The following is a 13,056-nucleotide window of genomic DNA, read 5'->3' on the forward strand; positions in this document are numbered from 1 at the left end:
CACGACTTCGTATTTTCATAGTAAGCAGTGAGCAAATATGTGGTGAAATTTTCCTTTCAAGCACAATGTACTCACATTACAATGTAAATCTGGAGGGATTCCAGTCTCTGCAATGCAGTCTTCTGAAAGTACCATAAGATACGAAATATGCTCTCAGAGTCACCTCAATGTTCATTTGTTAGACTGTATTATTGGGTTAATGGTGGGGAGCATATGAAATCTGCTGTTCTGAGGAAGGCTGTTTTCCATTGTTGCAGATACAAAGAATGAACACCAGAATGGTTCTTCCAGAGATGTGGGAGATGCTGCTTTTGCACTTACAGGAAAAGTCATTAAAAGCCAGTGTCTGTTGGAGGGAACTCACTCATTGGTGCTTAATGCTTTAAACAGGGTATAGTCTAAGCTTTATTCTTATGGATTTTGTCATTATTTTACACTTAAAACAGTGAATAATTTGTGAGTTTTAGTTCTGTATTGATTTCCCTACTCTTTACTCTTGCTCTTACTCTAAGAATTACTTTTAACTCCCAAGTTTCATGAATCTTCCAGGGTTTATTCTTACTTTCATTTCTGAAATGTATTAGATGATTCTTTATACAGTAATTCCAAAGGATATTTATTAAAAAAAAAGAAAAAGCTAAGGTTTTTTTCAAGGATACAGTTTATTTGATATTTCTTTTTTCTTAAAACAGGCTAGTGTACATATGAAAAGTGTCCTCATGCCTACACCTCAGCTACACATAGAACTGAGTGGACTACTCAGTTGTCTGCATTCTTTTCATTGTTCAACTTTTTCCAGCCCCTGTAAAATACAGTGATCACAGTACCTTGAAAGAGAAGCTGAAAAATGAAGGGCTGTTTCAGACTATGCAAACACTGGGAACTTTGCACAGCAAATTAACATTAAATCCTAGTGATTGGAAATGTTTAATTTCATGGCCTTCAGAAGAATCCAATCTCTACAAGGTTTTCAAGGTTCACATGACCACAATCAAAACATAGCAATTCCTAAATTTTTAGAAGTCCCTCTCAGTAATTTTATGCTTGCCAAACAGATTCAGACAAGGAAATTTATGTCTCTTAATGTAGAAGTCAGAGCAAATAATGTATCAGTGAAATAGTTCTAGAGTGTCTAAAAGACATCTTGTCCTTAAGGTATCAGATAGACGAGTTAACAAAGGAGGTAAAAATAATTTTTGCTTGAGAAGGTCTTCAGTGTTTTCTGATCATCCTGATTGCATTTTTCAGTGAAGCTGGTTTGTGGTTTGGAGTACCATAATATCAGCCAGAAGGTCTAGAAATTGACACAAATGTGTCAATTAAATTAAAAACTAGAGACAGAATGAGGAGGAAGATGGACATGACTCCATTGAAATAATTTTGCAGATTTTGCAGATTTGTGATGGCTGTGACATTCTCTGTGACAGAGTTCTAGGCCTCATCTAGGTTGTTCCATCTAAAAGTGGGGGATAGTAATAGGTATGTTGCTTCATATATTTTTCTTTTAATATTTTTCAGTTGCCAGCGTGTTTATCACTTGTTCCAGTTCTCAAAAAAACCACATTTAAACCATGTTTTCTTCTTTTTTAACCACAAAGGAAGTACATTTTCTCCCGCTGCTTGACCTAGAAAAATGGTGTAAACTTATCAATGAGAATTTGAAGGAAAAAAATCTAATTTTTCATTAGAAAGTAGCTAGGGAATATTTTCAGAAGCAAATATCAAAATCTGAGGAAGTTATGAGCATCTGAAACTGATGGTTGATAAGAAAATATTTTTGGAATTGTGATTGTTATTTACTGTCACATCACCTGTAATTTCACATACTTAAGAACAACATTCACTTGTTATTGTAGAGCAGCTTTAAGAACAAGCAACTCCTCTGTTGCCATTGTAAGCAGAACAATCTTGATCTGATTTTATCTTCCTTTCTCCACTAGTTTATTGGAAATCCTAGCATTCAGAAGTGTGGATTAAAACTACTTGGTTCTGTAGCTGAATGCACTGGTGCACTGGAAATTTTAACCCAACAAGGAGCTACTGACACTGTGCTTCACACCCTACAGATGTATCCAGATGAACAAGGTAGGGAAGGTGTTTTGTCAGCAGAATGAGAATGACATGGTAGGAGGTTTGTACCAGATCTGTTGCTCCCTTTAGTGCTGGATGTGATGTAGGTTGTATGGCAAGAGAAGGCTGCAGTGTTTCACAGTCCTCAGGTTCACCCACATTGTTGTTATGCCTGGCCCTATAATAGCTTGTACAAGTAATTTTCTGGAATGTTACTAAAAGACTGCTTCAATCATGGGTTTATTCCACTCAGAATGTCTGAACTATCGGTGTCTGAATAATATTTATTTTTCTTCTAGACATACAGTGTTTGGGTTTGAGTCTTCTACGCTCTTTGATTACGCGGAAGAGTTTGTGTATTGCAACCATGCATGTCCTGTCAGCAGTTCTGGTTTCTACTCTGCGACGATTTAAAGAAGTCACTGAAATCCAAATGCATGTATGTGTTATTTCTGCCTTTGAAGATAAAAACAAAACTCAGAACCATAGAAAATTATTTTAATATAGTTATTTAAGTATAATTAATTATTTTACTTACTTCAGTTTGATTTTATTGAAATTACTAGATTACTAGAACCTTTCTAATTAAACTGAGACATTTATTGTAGAGATTGTTTTATTGGAGGCATATATTCAATCCAGAATGGATAGGTTAACTGTTTATCTAAACCTTCTGAGATCTGCAAACTAGAACAAATTTCTCAGTTGTGGTCCATTGTTCTGTAAATCTGTAACCATTTCATGAAGTAACCATTATTAGAGTACTGATTGCCCTTCTTTGAGAAGTCATAGAAGATGACTTCATTCCAAGCCTTGCCACCAGGATTAAGCTTAGGGTAGGAATGCTGTATTTAAGAAAAGATATTACTGGAATACTGTCAGACTTTGGACCCACATCTGTATATGGAAGGAGAGTTCTTTGTCTGTAAGCACACATTTAATCCTTGTGTAAAGTTCTGTTTCCTCTGCTTCAGAAGTTTTCCCTGTTTGCTACCAGTTTCATTTTTCTAGTGGGATAGAGTTTGCACATGATATCAGCTTTCTGTGAGAGTTTCTATACTTCTCTTTCAGATGAATATGTAAATATTGCAAATACAGCCTCCCTTCTTTGCTGCTTTTTGTCCAGCCTTTCCACATTTAGCTTAGCAACCAACGTAGAGAGAAATAAAAAAATATGCTGGAATAAGGAAGTTGCTTTAAATGATTTAGTTTCAATTGGATTTCGACAAAGAGTCCATAATTTACCCAGTTCATCCTTCTAGGTGAACTTTACTTGCAGAATCATGGGATAATTTTGTATTTCTTCTTACTTACTAGATACACCTGTTAATTTTTTTATTTAGTCTAATAGTTCTTTTTAAATTCAGGGATTACAGAGCAACACACTGGAATAGGGGATGTATCTTCATTCCATATCATTAGAAGGAGATTGTTTCCTCTTTACACTTTCAGAAAATCACAAGGACATTTGTCACTGCCAGGCAGGATGTTGTCAGATATTATGGTGCACATCTGACTTTTCAAAGTGTCAGTTAATATCTGTTTAAGTGGGTCTGCTAAACAAGCATGTAACTACAGCTATATAAACAGAGATACCTGCTATTTCCTGCCTTCTCTCTCAAACCTCTCCTATTTGTTAACTATTGCATGTTTAAAAGTAAGACAACAAAATTAAAGCACAAGTCTTTTGGTTGAACTTTGATTTTGTTGCATGACCTGTTTTAAAGCGACACTTTTTAACACTGTACTTCTTTCAATGTTCTCATTGTGTTCTTAGGGATTTCACGCAATCTTGGCAATTCTTGGTTTGTCACCTTGTTTTGCAAAGCTGCTGGTAAATGAGTCATTTGACACAGTCATTTTCTACCAGATGTCTATGTGTTTCACTGACCAGCGAGATCAACAGGTATCTTCTTTCTCTGACAGTTCCACAGCTGAAAAATGTTGGTGCTTTTTTTCCTTAACTTTTATTGTTTGTCTTCCCATTCAGTTTCAAAGCCTCTGTTGTAGATGTTTTGCTAAAATAGCTGAAAATGATGAGTTAAAAAATACAATGCTGGAAAAAGCATGTATGGAGTACAATAGTATTATGGCTGAATGTTTACTTCTACTGGGAGCTGATATTAATAAGAAGACAAAGACAAACTCTTTGATCTATCAGGTAATACATGGAAATATATATACAATTTTATTGCTTACAAGTTTGTGCTTTTGGGTTCCTTTGTGTTGTCATGTAAATATTTATTTGGCAAAACACAGAGAACAGAGATGCTGCTCCCACATGCCCACAAGTGCTTCTTGATAATTGTGACCACCTTTGAATTTAATTTTTTTTAAGTGATATGCATAAGCACTTCTTTATTTTGGTTCAGTGTCAAAGTTTTAAATAGTCTGAGAGAACCCCACCAATACTGCCTGAAGAGAATTAGGAAGTGTTCAGTTCTCTTGGTGGAACTTTCTGGGTGATGAAGCACAGCTGGGTTTGGAACTGACCATCACTGATTCACAGAGTGTGAATCAGTGCTTGCAAACCTCAGTGGACATATTGATGTAACTGAAAGTATTTCTAGAAAATGTTTTTAATACTCACAATCACTGGTCTGTGTAGTAATGCAGACTTGGAGATTGGGAGGAGCTTACTGAACCATAGAAACATAAAGGTTGGAAAAGACTTCCATGATAATGAAGCCCAAATTTTGTCTGAACACCACCTTGTCAACTAAGCCAGAGCACTAAGTGCCACATCCAGTTGTTTGTTGGACACTTCCAGGGATGGGGACTCCACCACTTAGGGTTTCAATGCTTAACCACCCTGTCAGTGAAGATACTCTTCCTGATGTCCAGCCTAAACCTACCCTAGAGCAGCTTGAGGCCGTGTCCTCTTGTCACTGGAGAAGTGCCCAGGAGAAGTGGCCTCTTGCCCAGGAGAAGTGGCCAATCTCTACCAGTAGAGCTGAGCTCACTATCATTAGGCAAGGCTTGATGAGACTGACTATTGTTGCCTGTTCATTAAATATCCAGATGGTAACCCCTAAGTGTCTGTTTTCCACTAAACAGATAAATAAATGGAGTTGCAATAGGCCACATGCAATAACCAAACTAGATAAATTACCATTCATTTCTGCCTGAAAATTGTGTGCACTCATGACAAAAAATTACAATTGCAGATCTAAAGCATTTGATAAATTTGGGCAAAGCTTGCATGAAAGTTGGAATTGGTACTCAGGCACCTTAGGCAGGCATATGCTTCAAGGAGTAAGGAATTGCATAATTGAGAGAGACACAATCCTAAAAATAAAGTCACTCTGAATTTGAGACAAGCATCTTAATGCAGTCTGAGGTGTTACTTGAATGCTTCATATTCTTGGTTTGTTCTAATTGCTTTTCTCTCTTAGGTTTGTGAGAAAGGAAGTAATCCTAAATTGGTGGAATTGTTACTAGCCAGTGGTGCTCGAGAGCAGGATGTTCGGAGTGCTTTGACCATCAGTATAAAGAGAGGAGATAGCCACATCATCAGCTTGCTCTTAAAGAAGCTTAGCCTTGATGTCACCAACAGCAGTATTTGTCTTGGAGGATTTGGTTTTGGCAGATTAGAGCCTTCCTGGCTCATTCCTTTGTTCCCAGATAAACTTACTCAAACAAGAAAACAGAGTGAGTATATATCTTTATATCAATATCTTTCGATGATACTATGAATGTGCTTTCAGTGAAGACTTTCAGTTGAGAATCTCTTCATAGCGTTCAGCTTACTATAGAAACTTCGGCAAAACTTTGAAAATAAATCAAGTTATTTCTGTTTTTTTTGAAGCTACTTGGATTTATTGGAGATTATTTTATCTTTTCCATTTCTTGTACACTGTAGATGCAGGTTCTGCACTGGCAAGGATGGTGCTCAAATTCCAGATGAAGAACCTTTCAGAGGATAGATCAAGAGCCTCCTCTGACACAAGCTTGTCTGAAGATGGAGTGGACAGAAACTATGACTGGAATTTCATACCTGACCCATTAGTGGACAGTATTTTTCCTTTGAGTGATGATATTGATAGTGAAGGTAATTGTTTTCTTTTCTTTTTTTCTTTTTGTAATCCAAATCTAATGTACAAGGGTTAGACTATGGCCATAAATCAATTGTTTATTTGTATTTGAGATTTAACACCTCCTATGAAGAAAAAAATCTTCTATCTAAAATTTTGTTTGGGGTAGCATTGGAAAATAGTTTGTGGTGAGTATGTGCTTCATCTACAAAACTAAGACCTTGAAGAATTTTACACAGTTATACATTTAGAGTTAGTTTGTCATGCATTCAGTTTTTCGTAGAGAGAAAGAGTAAGATTCTTGCAACTGAATTTAGATTTTGACTTTTCCTGTCTATTTCTGAGCTGCCTTTAAAGCCTTGTCTGACAAAAAGCAAGAGCTTCAAGAGCCCAATTTGTCTCATCATGAAGTCAGGTGTATTGTGATCTAGAAACTTCTCTGTTCCTCAGTAGTCTGTAAATAAAGTTCTTAAAAGCAGATCTGGTACAGAGGACTATGTTATTAACAAATAAAGTAGGTGAAACAAGCCCTATCCCAAAGATAACTAATTGATCAGAAAGTCTAAATGACAGGTTTATGTTCAGCCCAACACCATTCTTTGCAACCAGGACATTTGAATGCCTTTAACTTATAGAAAGACAGCGTTTCTGTCTATAAACACCAGCAACTTAATAATGAAATTAGCCTTAATTTTTAATGTATCTTTTTTGTTGTCCAAATGTTGCTCTTGTTTTAGAATAGCTGATTACTTGAAATCAACATAGATAAAGAATTTGAATTTTGGAATCAGAGAATCCTAAGGAAATTTTTTATTCTGCTTTGTTCTTTTCCTTATATCATTCAGCACCATTTTTAATTTCTATAGTCTATTTGTTGCCCCATGTAGAAATGTTGTTATCATAAAAAAATGCAGGAGTCATTTTGGAAGTTTTAAAAGTAGCTTTGAGAAAAGGGACATCAAATGTCTCCAGATAATGACACCAAATGTCTCATAGATCACCAAATCCAGAGTGGTATTTGATGTTTCATTCTCAATAAATGTGGGAGTGCAAATTTATCTATTGAAATACAACTCTTTTCTATTTTAAAAAGTTATTTACACTGAAGTAGCAGAAAAATGTGCTATGAAACATGCATGATCCCAACCCAATGGAAATTTTGTATCAAAAATCATCAGTGCAGGTCCTGCAACCCACCTGCAGGTCCTACTTGAAGAATGTCAAGTGAGTATGGTCCTTCTGCTCTAAAAAACACTGACAACATTCTTGCCTGTTGCACACAGAATTGACCAGTGAGATCTTGCCAGTATTGATGATTTTGAAATGCATTTCTTCTTTGTATGTCAGCATCTATAGTACAGTTGAATTCTGAGCCTCATCTTTAAATACATTTTTTACTATTTGTGTTCCTTTGTTCAAGGGAGTGAAGGTCCACTTTTTACAAAAAAGAAGTCCAATTCCATTGCAGTTGCTGATTTATATTGTAGGGAAATGGCGTGTCAGAGAGGTTCTCCTACTTTGCTGCGACATTCCTACTCTGTGGTAAGTCAGGTCCATGCTCATTCCAGGCTTTTAAGTCCACCTACGTAGACTACTCCAAAATTGTTAATAGTCAAGTGACAGGAAAGGTCATGTAACCATATGGGCTTTGTCTCACTGTTGCCATTCAGTGTTTCCTTCTGTTCTGGTGCCCTGTGTGGATGAGTTTATGTCAGCAAAAAATTATGATCACTAAAAAGTAGACAACCTTTTGAAGTGTTCAAATTTCCAATCTGGTGTTCAAATGAAAATACAGGATCATGGGCCCAGTCACAAAAACTTAACTTCCCCTAGTGAAGCTGATCATAAGTAATTATCAGTGGAGACTGATGGCCTAAGACATAAGAGGACAAATTGGTGGAATCGAAGTCAGATTCCTTTGGAAGGAGCTTGTCTCTTTCCATTGACTGTAAAGGAAACTGGAGAGACTGGCTTTCCTGGTGAAAGTTATATTTTGTAATACTCTGCTCCACCCTATTACTGCACCCTAGTGAAAATCATTCTGGGTTACCAGAAATGCACTACTTCCACTGCACTTTAAATCTACCATTCTTTCCTATTTCCTGAATCAGTATGTTTTATAAAGATGTGACCTATTGTTATTTTGAGTTCAAGTGTATAATAGTTTTTTTGTGTTCCCCCTATAAGCTCTGATAAAAAGAAATTGTGATAAAAAGAAATCACAATAAAAAGAGTTTTACTGAATTTGGATGATTTCAGAACATGGATATGTTCCTAAATGCTTTTTCTCTTGGATTTTGCAGGGACCTGGCTCAGATTATGAACCATTAATGAAGCAAAGACGGAAATTCTTGCTCTCAGATGAATCCCCTAGTAAGTAAACTGTACAATTTGAGGTATATAACAGATTTTGAATCCTTAATGCTTTCACAAACATAGTATGCAAAGATTTGAGGCATATTATATATTTCTTTAAGAGAAGGATACATTCTGGAAATACTACAATAAAGTACAAATAATGCATATATAGCGATTTTTATTTCTTGGGCTCCACAAATAATTTATGTCGGCAATGGAATTTCATGACTGCCCTTATTAGCTTTCAAAAGCTCCTTCTGTTGCGTAGTGCATAAACATTCACCTCTTCCCCTTCCCTACTGTCTTATAAATTTCTGTGTCTTAATAGAATACTTCTTGGATTTGGATCTTAACCAATATCCAAACACTCACTCTCTTCTGCATCTTTAGCTTCCAGCTAAATTATTGTAATTTTACCTGTGATAAATTAAATAATGGTATTTTCACATTTTTGTTTTAATAGAAGGAGTCTCAAAATTGTCATCAAATATAAGACCATCAGACAGTCTTTCTTCATTGATCTCAGAGAAAGAATATATTAAATCACTAGATCTTTCATCAAATGAGCTGGAGAATATTGATGCCATCAGCCAGAACAGCTGCTTAACGAGTCATCTGGAACACCTTGAGAAACTGGAGCTCCACCAAAATGCTCTTACAAACATTCCAGAACAGCTGTGTGAAGTAATTCTACATAATTTTATGTAACACAAGTTGAAATTAGTTAAAATCAAGTGTTGATCTCTTATAATGTAATCAATATATATTGTAATAATGTATCCATAGCAATAGTACTCAAGAATATGGGTGTATATTTTGGCATGCCTCATACATTTACTCAACTTTCATTTAGTGGATTCATGTTAATTAGAAATAAAAGTGTTTTCATGGGGTTGTTTTAAGTAATTTACTGCAGAGAACTGGTTTAAGATGTGTGATATTAAGTAGCATAATAGTGGCAGTGGAACAGAGAACTGCAGGCAATTAATAGCTTAAATTTTATTAAATTGAGCTAATTGTTTTTGAATAATGCCCTTTATTTTTTCATAGAAATATTATAGGTTACATTGGTATGATTGCTACTTTCTGCTTCTTTTCTGTGTGAGATAAATATAAATAAATTAATAATTTGTATAAAAATATAATTCAGTTGCAAACATATAAATTCATATTTTCTTTTAACTTTTTACCCACAAATTACCCTTTTATTTCAGAACTTGAAATGCTTGACTTACCTGGATTTGCACAGTAACCGATTTACTTCTTTCCCGACTTACTTACTGAAAATGAATTGTATTGCAAATCTCGACATCTCGCGAAATGACATTGGACCTTCCTTGGCTTTGGATCCGTGCCTCAGATGTCCAACTCTGAAGCAACTTAACCTTTCATACAATCAGCTGGTGTGCACTCCTGAATTTCTTACAAGTGTTGCTGAAAATCTGGAACAGCTCTTGCTGGAAGGGTGAGTAACATGAGTAAATGGACTGTAGCATAACAAACATAGTAGGAAATGATAGATTTGTCATGCAGAGAGATGATGACCCTTTATCGCATGTTAATGGTTGCTTAGTCTCTGGTGAAACACTGACATTGTCTTCCAAATGTGTAAATTCCTACAGGTTTTGTAGTTGGATTACAAAGTACAAGATATGAGAATGACTTTGGACCTTGATAGAATCTAATAGTGTTGCTGTTTCATTAACATACTAAATAAGTTGTATTTCAGTTTCTTTCTGCTGCCATTACTATTAATCCACAGACCTGTGTAGTCTGACATATTCAACTAGGTTTTCTGTATACACAAAACAGTTTTCACTGTATTTCATATGCATAAAAGCTTTTCTGGAAGTGGCAGTAATGTAATTTTAGGTGTTGGTATGGGTATGTTTTATATGACAGAAACAGGTAAAACATGTAGCTTATTGTTTGCCAGCACTTATTATCCTATTTCTTAGTGAGGTAACTCATGCCCATGTGGAATTCTTAAATTGGTGATAGCTTTGTAAACTGCAGAGACTGTCTCATTCATTTCCTACAGTTCATGCTAAATGAGACGGTGAACTCTGTTATTGATACTATCCTGGCATAGCAGTGGATGGATCTTTTATTTCTGTATTTTTGAGATCTTTCTCTTCCTCTTTCTAGTGTTTTTCTTCCCAGAATACATTGTGTAAAATCATATACTCATCCTGATTTGCATTCCATACAGGAATTATTTTTTGAAAAAAATTAGTTGTTGTTAGTAATTCTGTAATATTGCAAACACATATTTTTAGTACACAGAACCTCTCACCAATGCAAGAATCCTCCCTGCATGGGATTGAGCTTCAGTATGTAATCAAAAAATTAAACCTTGCAATACATTCTGACACTTGGTCTCCAAATTAATTAAACTTATTTTAATACCAGTTATGTTATTCCACGTTGCCACATGTACTAGTGTTTTTGCTGACTGGTCGGGCTTAGTGTAGATAAAGTTTTCTTTTTGCTTTACTGGTGTAAGGATGACTTTGTCAGATCAACACTACTTTCACCTTTTACCTAATAGTTCCTAAATAAAACATGGATTGTCTTTTTTCTTATTGTTATCACAGAAACAAAATTTCATGCTTATGTTCACCCCTATGCTTGAAAGACCTGAAAATTTTAAACATTAGTAAGAACAGTATTTCATCCCTTTCTGAGGATGTCTTCATGGGCTGTACAAAACTGGAGCAGTTCAATGCCAGGATGAATATTCTTGGTAAGTATCTGCAAAAACAGTATTCATCTTCTAGAAACTATTCCAAATCATAAAATTCCTCTGCCACCAACATTTGGAGTCTTGGGGGAACAGAAAAGAGTAGTACCACAAGTACTAGTCTTTGTTTATACAGTTTCCTAAGCATCAGCTTTTGATTTGATGCATAGAGTATGCTTCCAGTCATTGGATCTGACTCACCTAACTCCTCCTGTTCCTACATTTCGTGTGGATGCTGTAAAAATGTCTGAGTGTACTTGAGATTGTACACACTGTTGAGGAAGGTTCAAAGAAGAGAAAATCATTGAGATTTGGCTTGCAAATCTAGTACTAATACAGGTTTAATAGTGTACTGTAATACATAGATGCATTCTGGCCTGTACCAGCAGTAGGTGTCCAGCAGGACCAGGGCAGGGATTGTCCCATGCACTCAGCCCTGGTGAGGCCACACCTCAAATCCTGTGTTCAGTTTTGGGCTTCTCACTGCAAGAAAGATGTTGAGGTGCTGGAGTGAATCCAAAGAAGGGCAGAGGAGGTGGTGATGGGTCTAGAGCACGTCTGATGGGGAGCATTGCAGGGGAACCTTAGCAGTCTCCACAGCTGCCTGAAAGGAGGCTGCAGCCAGGTGGGGTCAACCTCTTCTCCCAAGGAACAGGCAATAGGACAGGAGAAAATGCCCTCAAGTTGTGCCTGGGGAGGTTAGATTGGATACTAGGGAAAATTTCTTCATTGTAAGAAGCACTGGAATAGGCTGCACAGAGAAATGGTTGAGTCAGCATCTCTGGAGGTATTTAAATGACATGTGAATGTGGCCTTTAGGCCTTTAGTGGCGGACTTGGCAGTATAGGGTTAATGGTTGGGCACAATAGTCTTAGAGGTCTTTTCCAACCTAAATGATGCTGTGATTAAATATCTACCACACTATATTCAGCATTGTCTTCAGAACAAGAGAGAGTGTTTGGTTCACCTGCATGCAGGTGCCATTTGAGATGCCCTGAATCATGAAAAAACAGATCTTCCATAGCTCCTGTGTTTGATCTTTAAGCCTTGTACAGACAGCTCAGGTAGCACAGGGCAGATCACTACAACCCAGTGTTAAGGAACTGAATTGAGTCCATCCAGAGTGTGGGTCAGTGGCTTAGCATATTTTTTGCAAAGGTGTCAAAATCACTTTATGCAAAATAAAAATTATACAAATTAGATTTTCATTTATACTGTGAGAGTTCATAAGTTACTGTTAGAATTTATTCTTTCAAGACATAAAATCTTCCATTCAGAAATTACTGTCACATTATTTCAGAAGGTAATTAACTCTTAGGATTGCATTAAACACAGCTGAACCATTAGACTCATTTTTATAAGAATGAATCAGAATGAATGGGTGAATAAGACCCAACAAATCCTTGGTCACATGAGAATCTTTCGTATACTTGCAGTACAGTAAAGTGTAAGTAAGATTATTTTGGTGTTTAATGCCACTAGGAGATGAAGGGTAACAATGTATAATTTGTTAAAACCAATATATTAATTAATTTTGTGAGTTTAGTTTTTAATAAGCTTTAAGAAATATGATTTGAACTCTGCCTTTGGTAGGTGATATTTTGTATGAAAATAGTAGACTGACCTTTTAGTCTGTCTAAACTCCAGTCTTAAAAATAATTTAAACTATTCTTAAAATCATAGGATTAACCCCTTTTTCTGCTCTAGAAAAGATACCTGTCTTGTCATCCAGCATAACAAGTTTAAAATTATCCCAGAATTGTTTTACTAATGTTCCAGAAGCAATTCTTCTTCTACCACAGTAAGTTATTCTTTTATTCATTGATGTTAATGTCAAGTTCTTGATAAAGA

At 36.0% G+C, this 13,056-nt stretch overlaps 1 protein-coding gene across 7 annotated transcripts in view; it reads left to right on the forward strand.

Annotated features, from left to right (window-relative positions):
• LRRK2 (leucine rich repeat kinase 2) overlaps positions 1–13,056 on the forward strand; it is a 63,183-nt gene that overhangs the window by 22,210 nt on the left and 27,917 nt on the right. For 4 of the 7 annotated variants that reach the window (XM_021539114.4, XM_021539110.4, XM_085570064.1 and 1 more), the window contains 13 exons: positions 258–391; positions 1,941–2,085; positions 2,370–2,509; positions 3,848–3,976; positions 4,061–4,231; positions 5,466–5,721; positions 5,933–6,121; positions 7,525–7,646; positions 8,408–8,477; positions 8,926–9,146; positions 9,677–9,927; positions 11,060–11,208; positions 12,889–13,006. In XM_021539114.4, the coding sequence (XP_021394789.2) occupies positions 258–391; positions 1,941–2,085; positions 2,370–2,509; positions 3,848–3,976; positions 4,061–4,231; positions 5,466–5,721; positions 5,933–6,121; positions 7,525–7,646; positions 8,408–8,477; positions 8,926–9,146; positions 9,677–9,927; positions 11,060–11,208; positions 12,889–13,006 (2,095 nt within the window). The remainder of the gene's footprint in view (positions 1–257; positions 392–1,940; positions 2,086–2,369; positions 2,510–3,847; positions 3,977–4,060; positions 4,232–5,465; positions 5,722–5,932; positions 6,122–7,524; positions 7,647–8,407; positions 8,478–8,925; positions 9,147–9,676; positions 9,928–11,059; positions 11,209–12,888; positions 13,007–13,056) is intronic. The other 3 variants (XM_021539111.4, XM_085570062.1, XM_085570063.1) reach the window with 3 other exon arrangements.

Source organism: Lonchura striata, chromosome 1A (genome assembly GCF_050655825.1).
Source record: "Lonchura striata isolate lonStrDom1 chromosome 1A, ASM5065582v1, whole genome shotgun sequence".
Taxonomy (NCBI): Eukaryota; Metazoa; Chordata; class Aves; order Passeriformes; family Estrildidae; genus Lonchura; species Lonchura striata.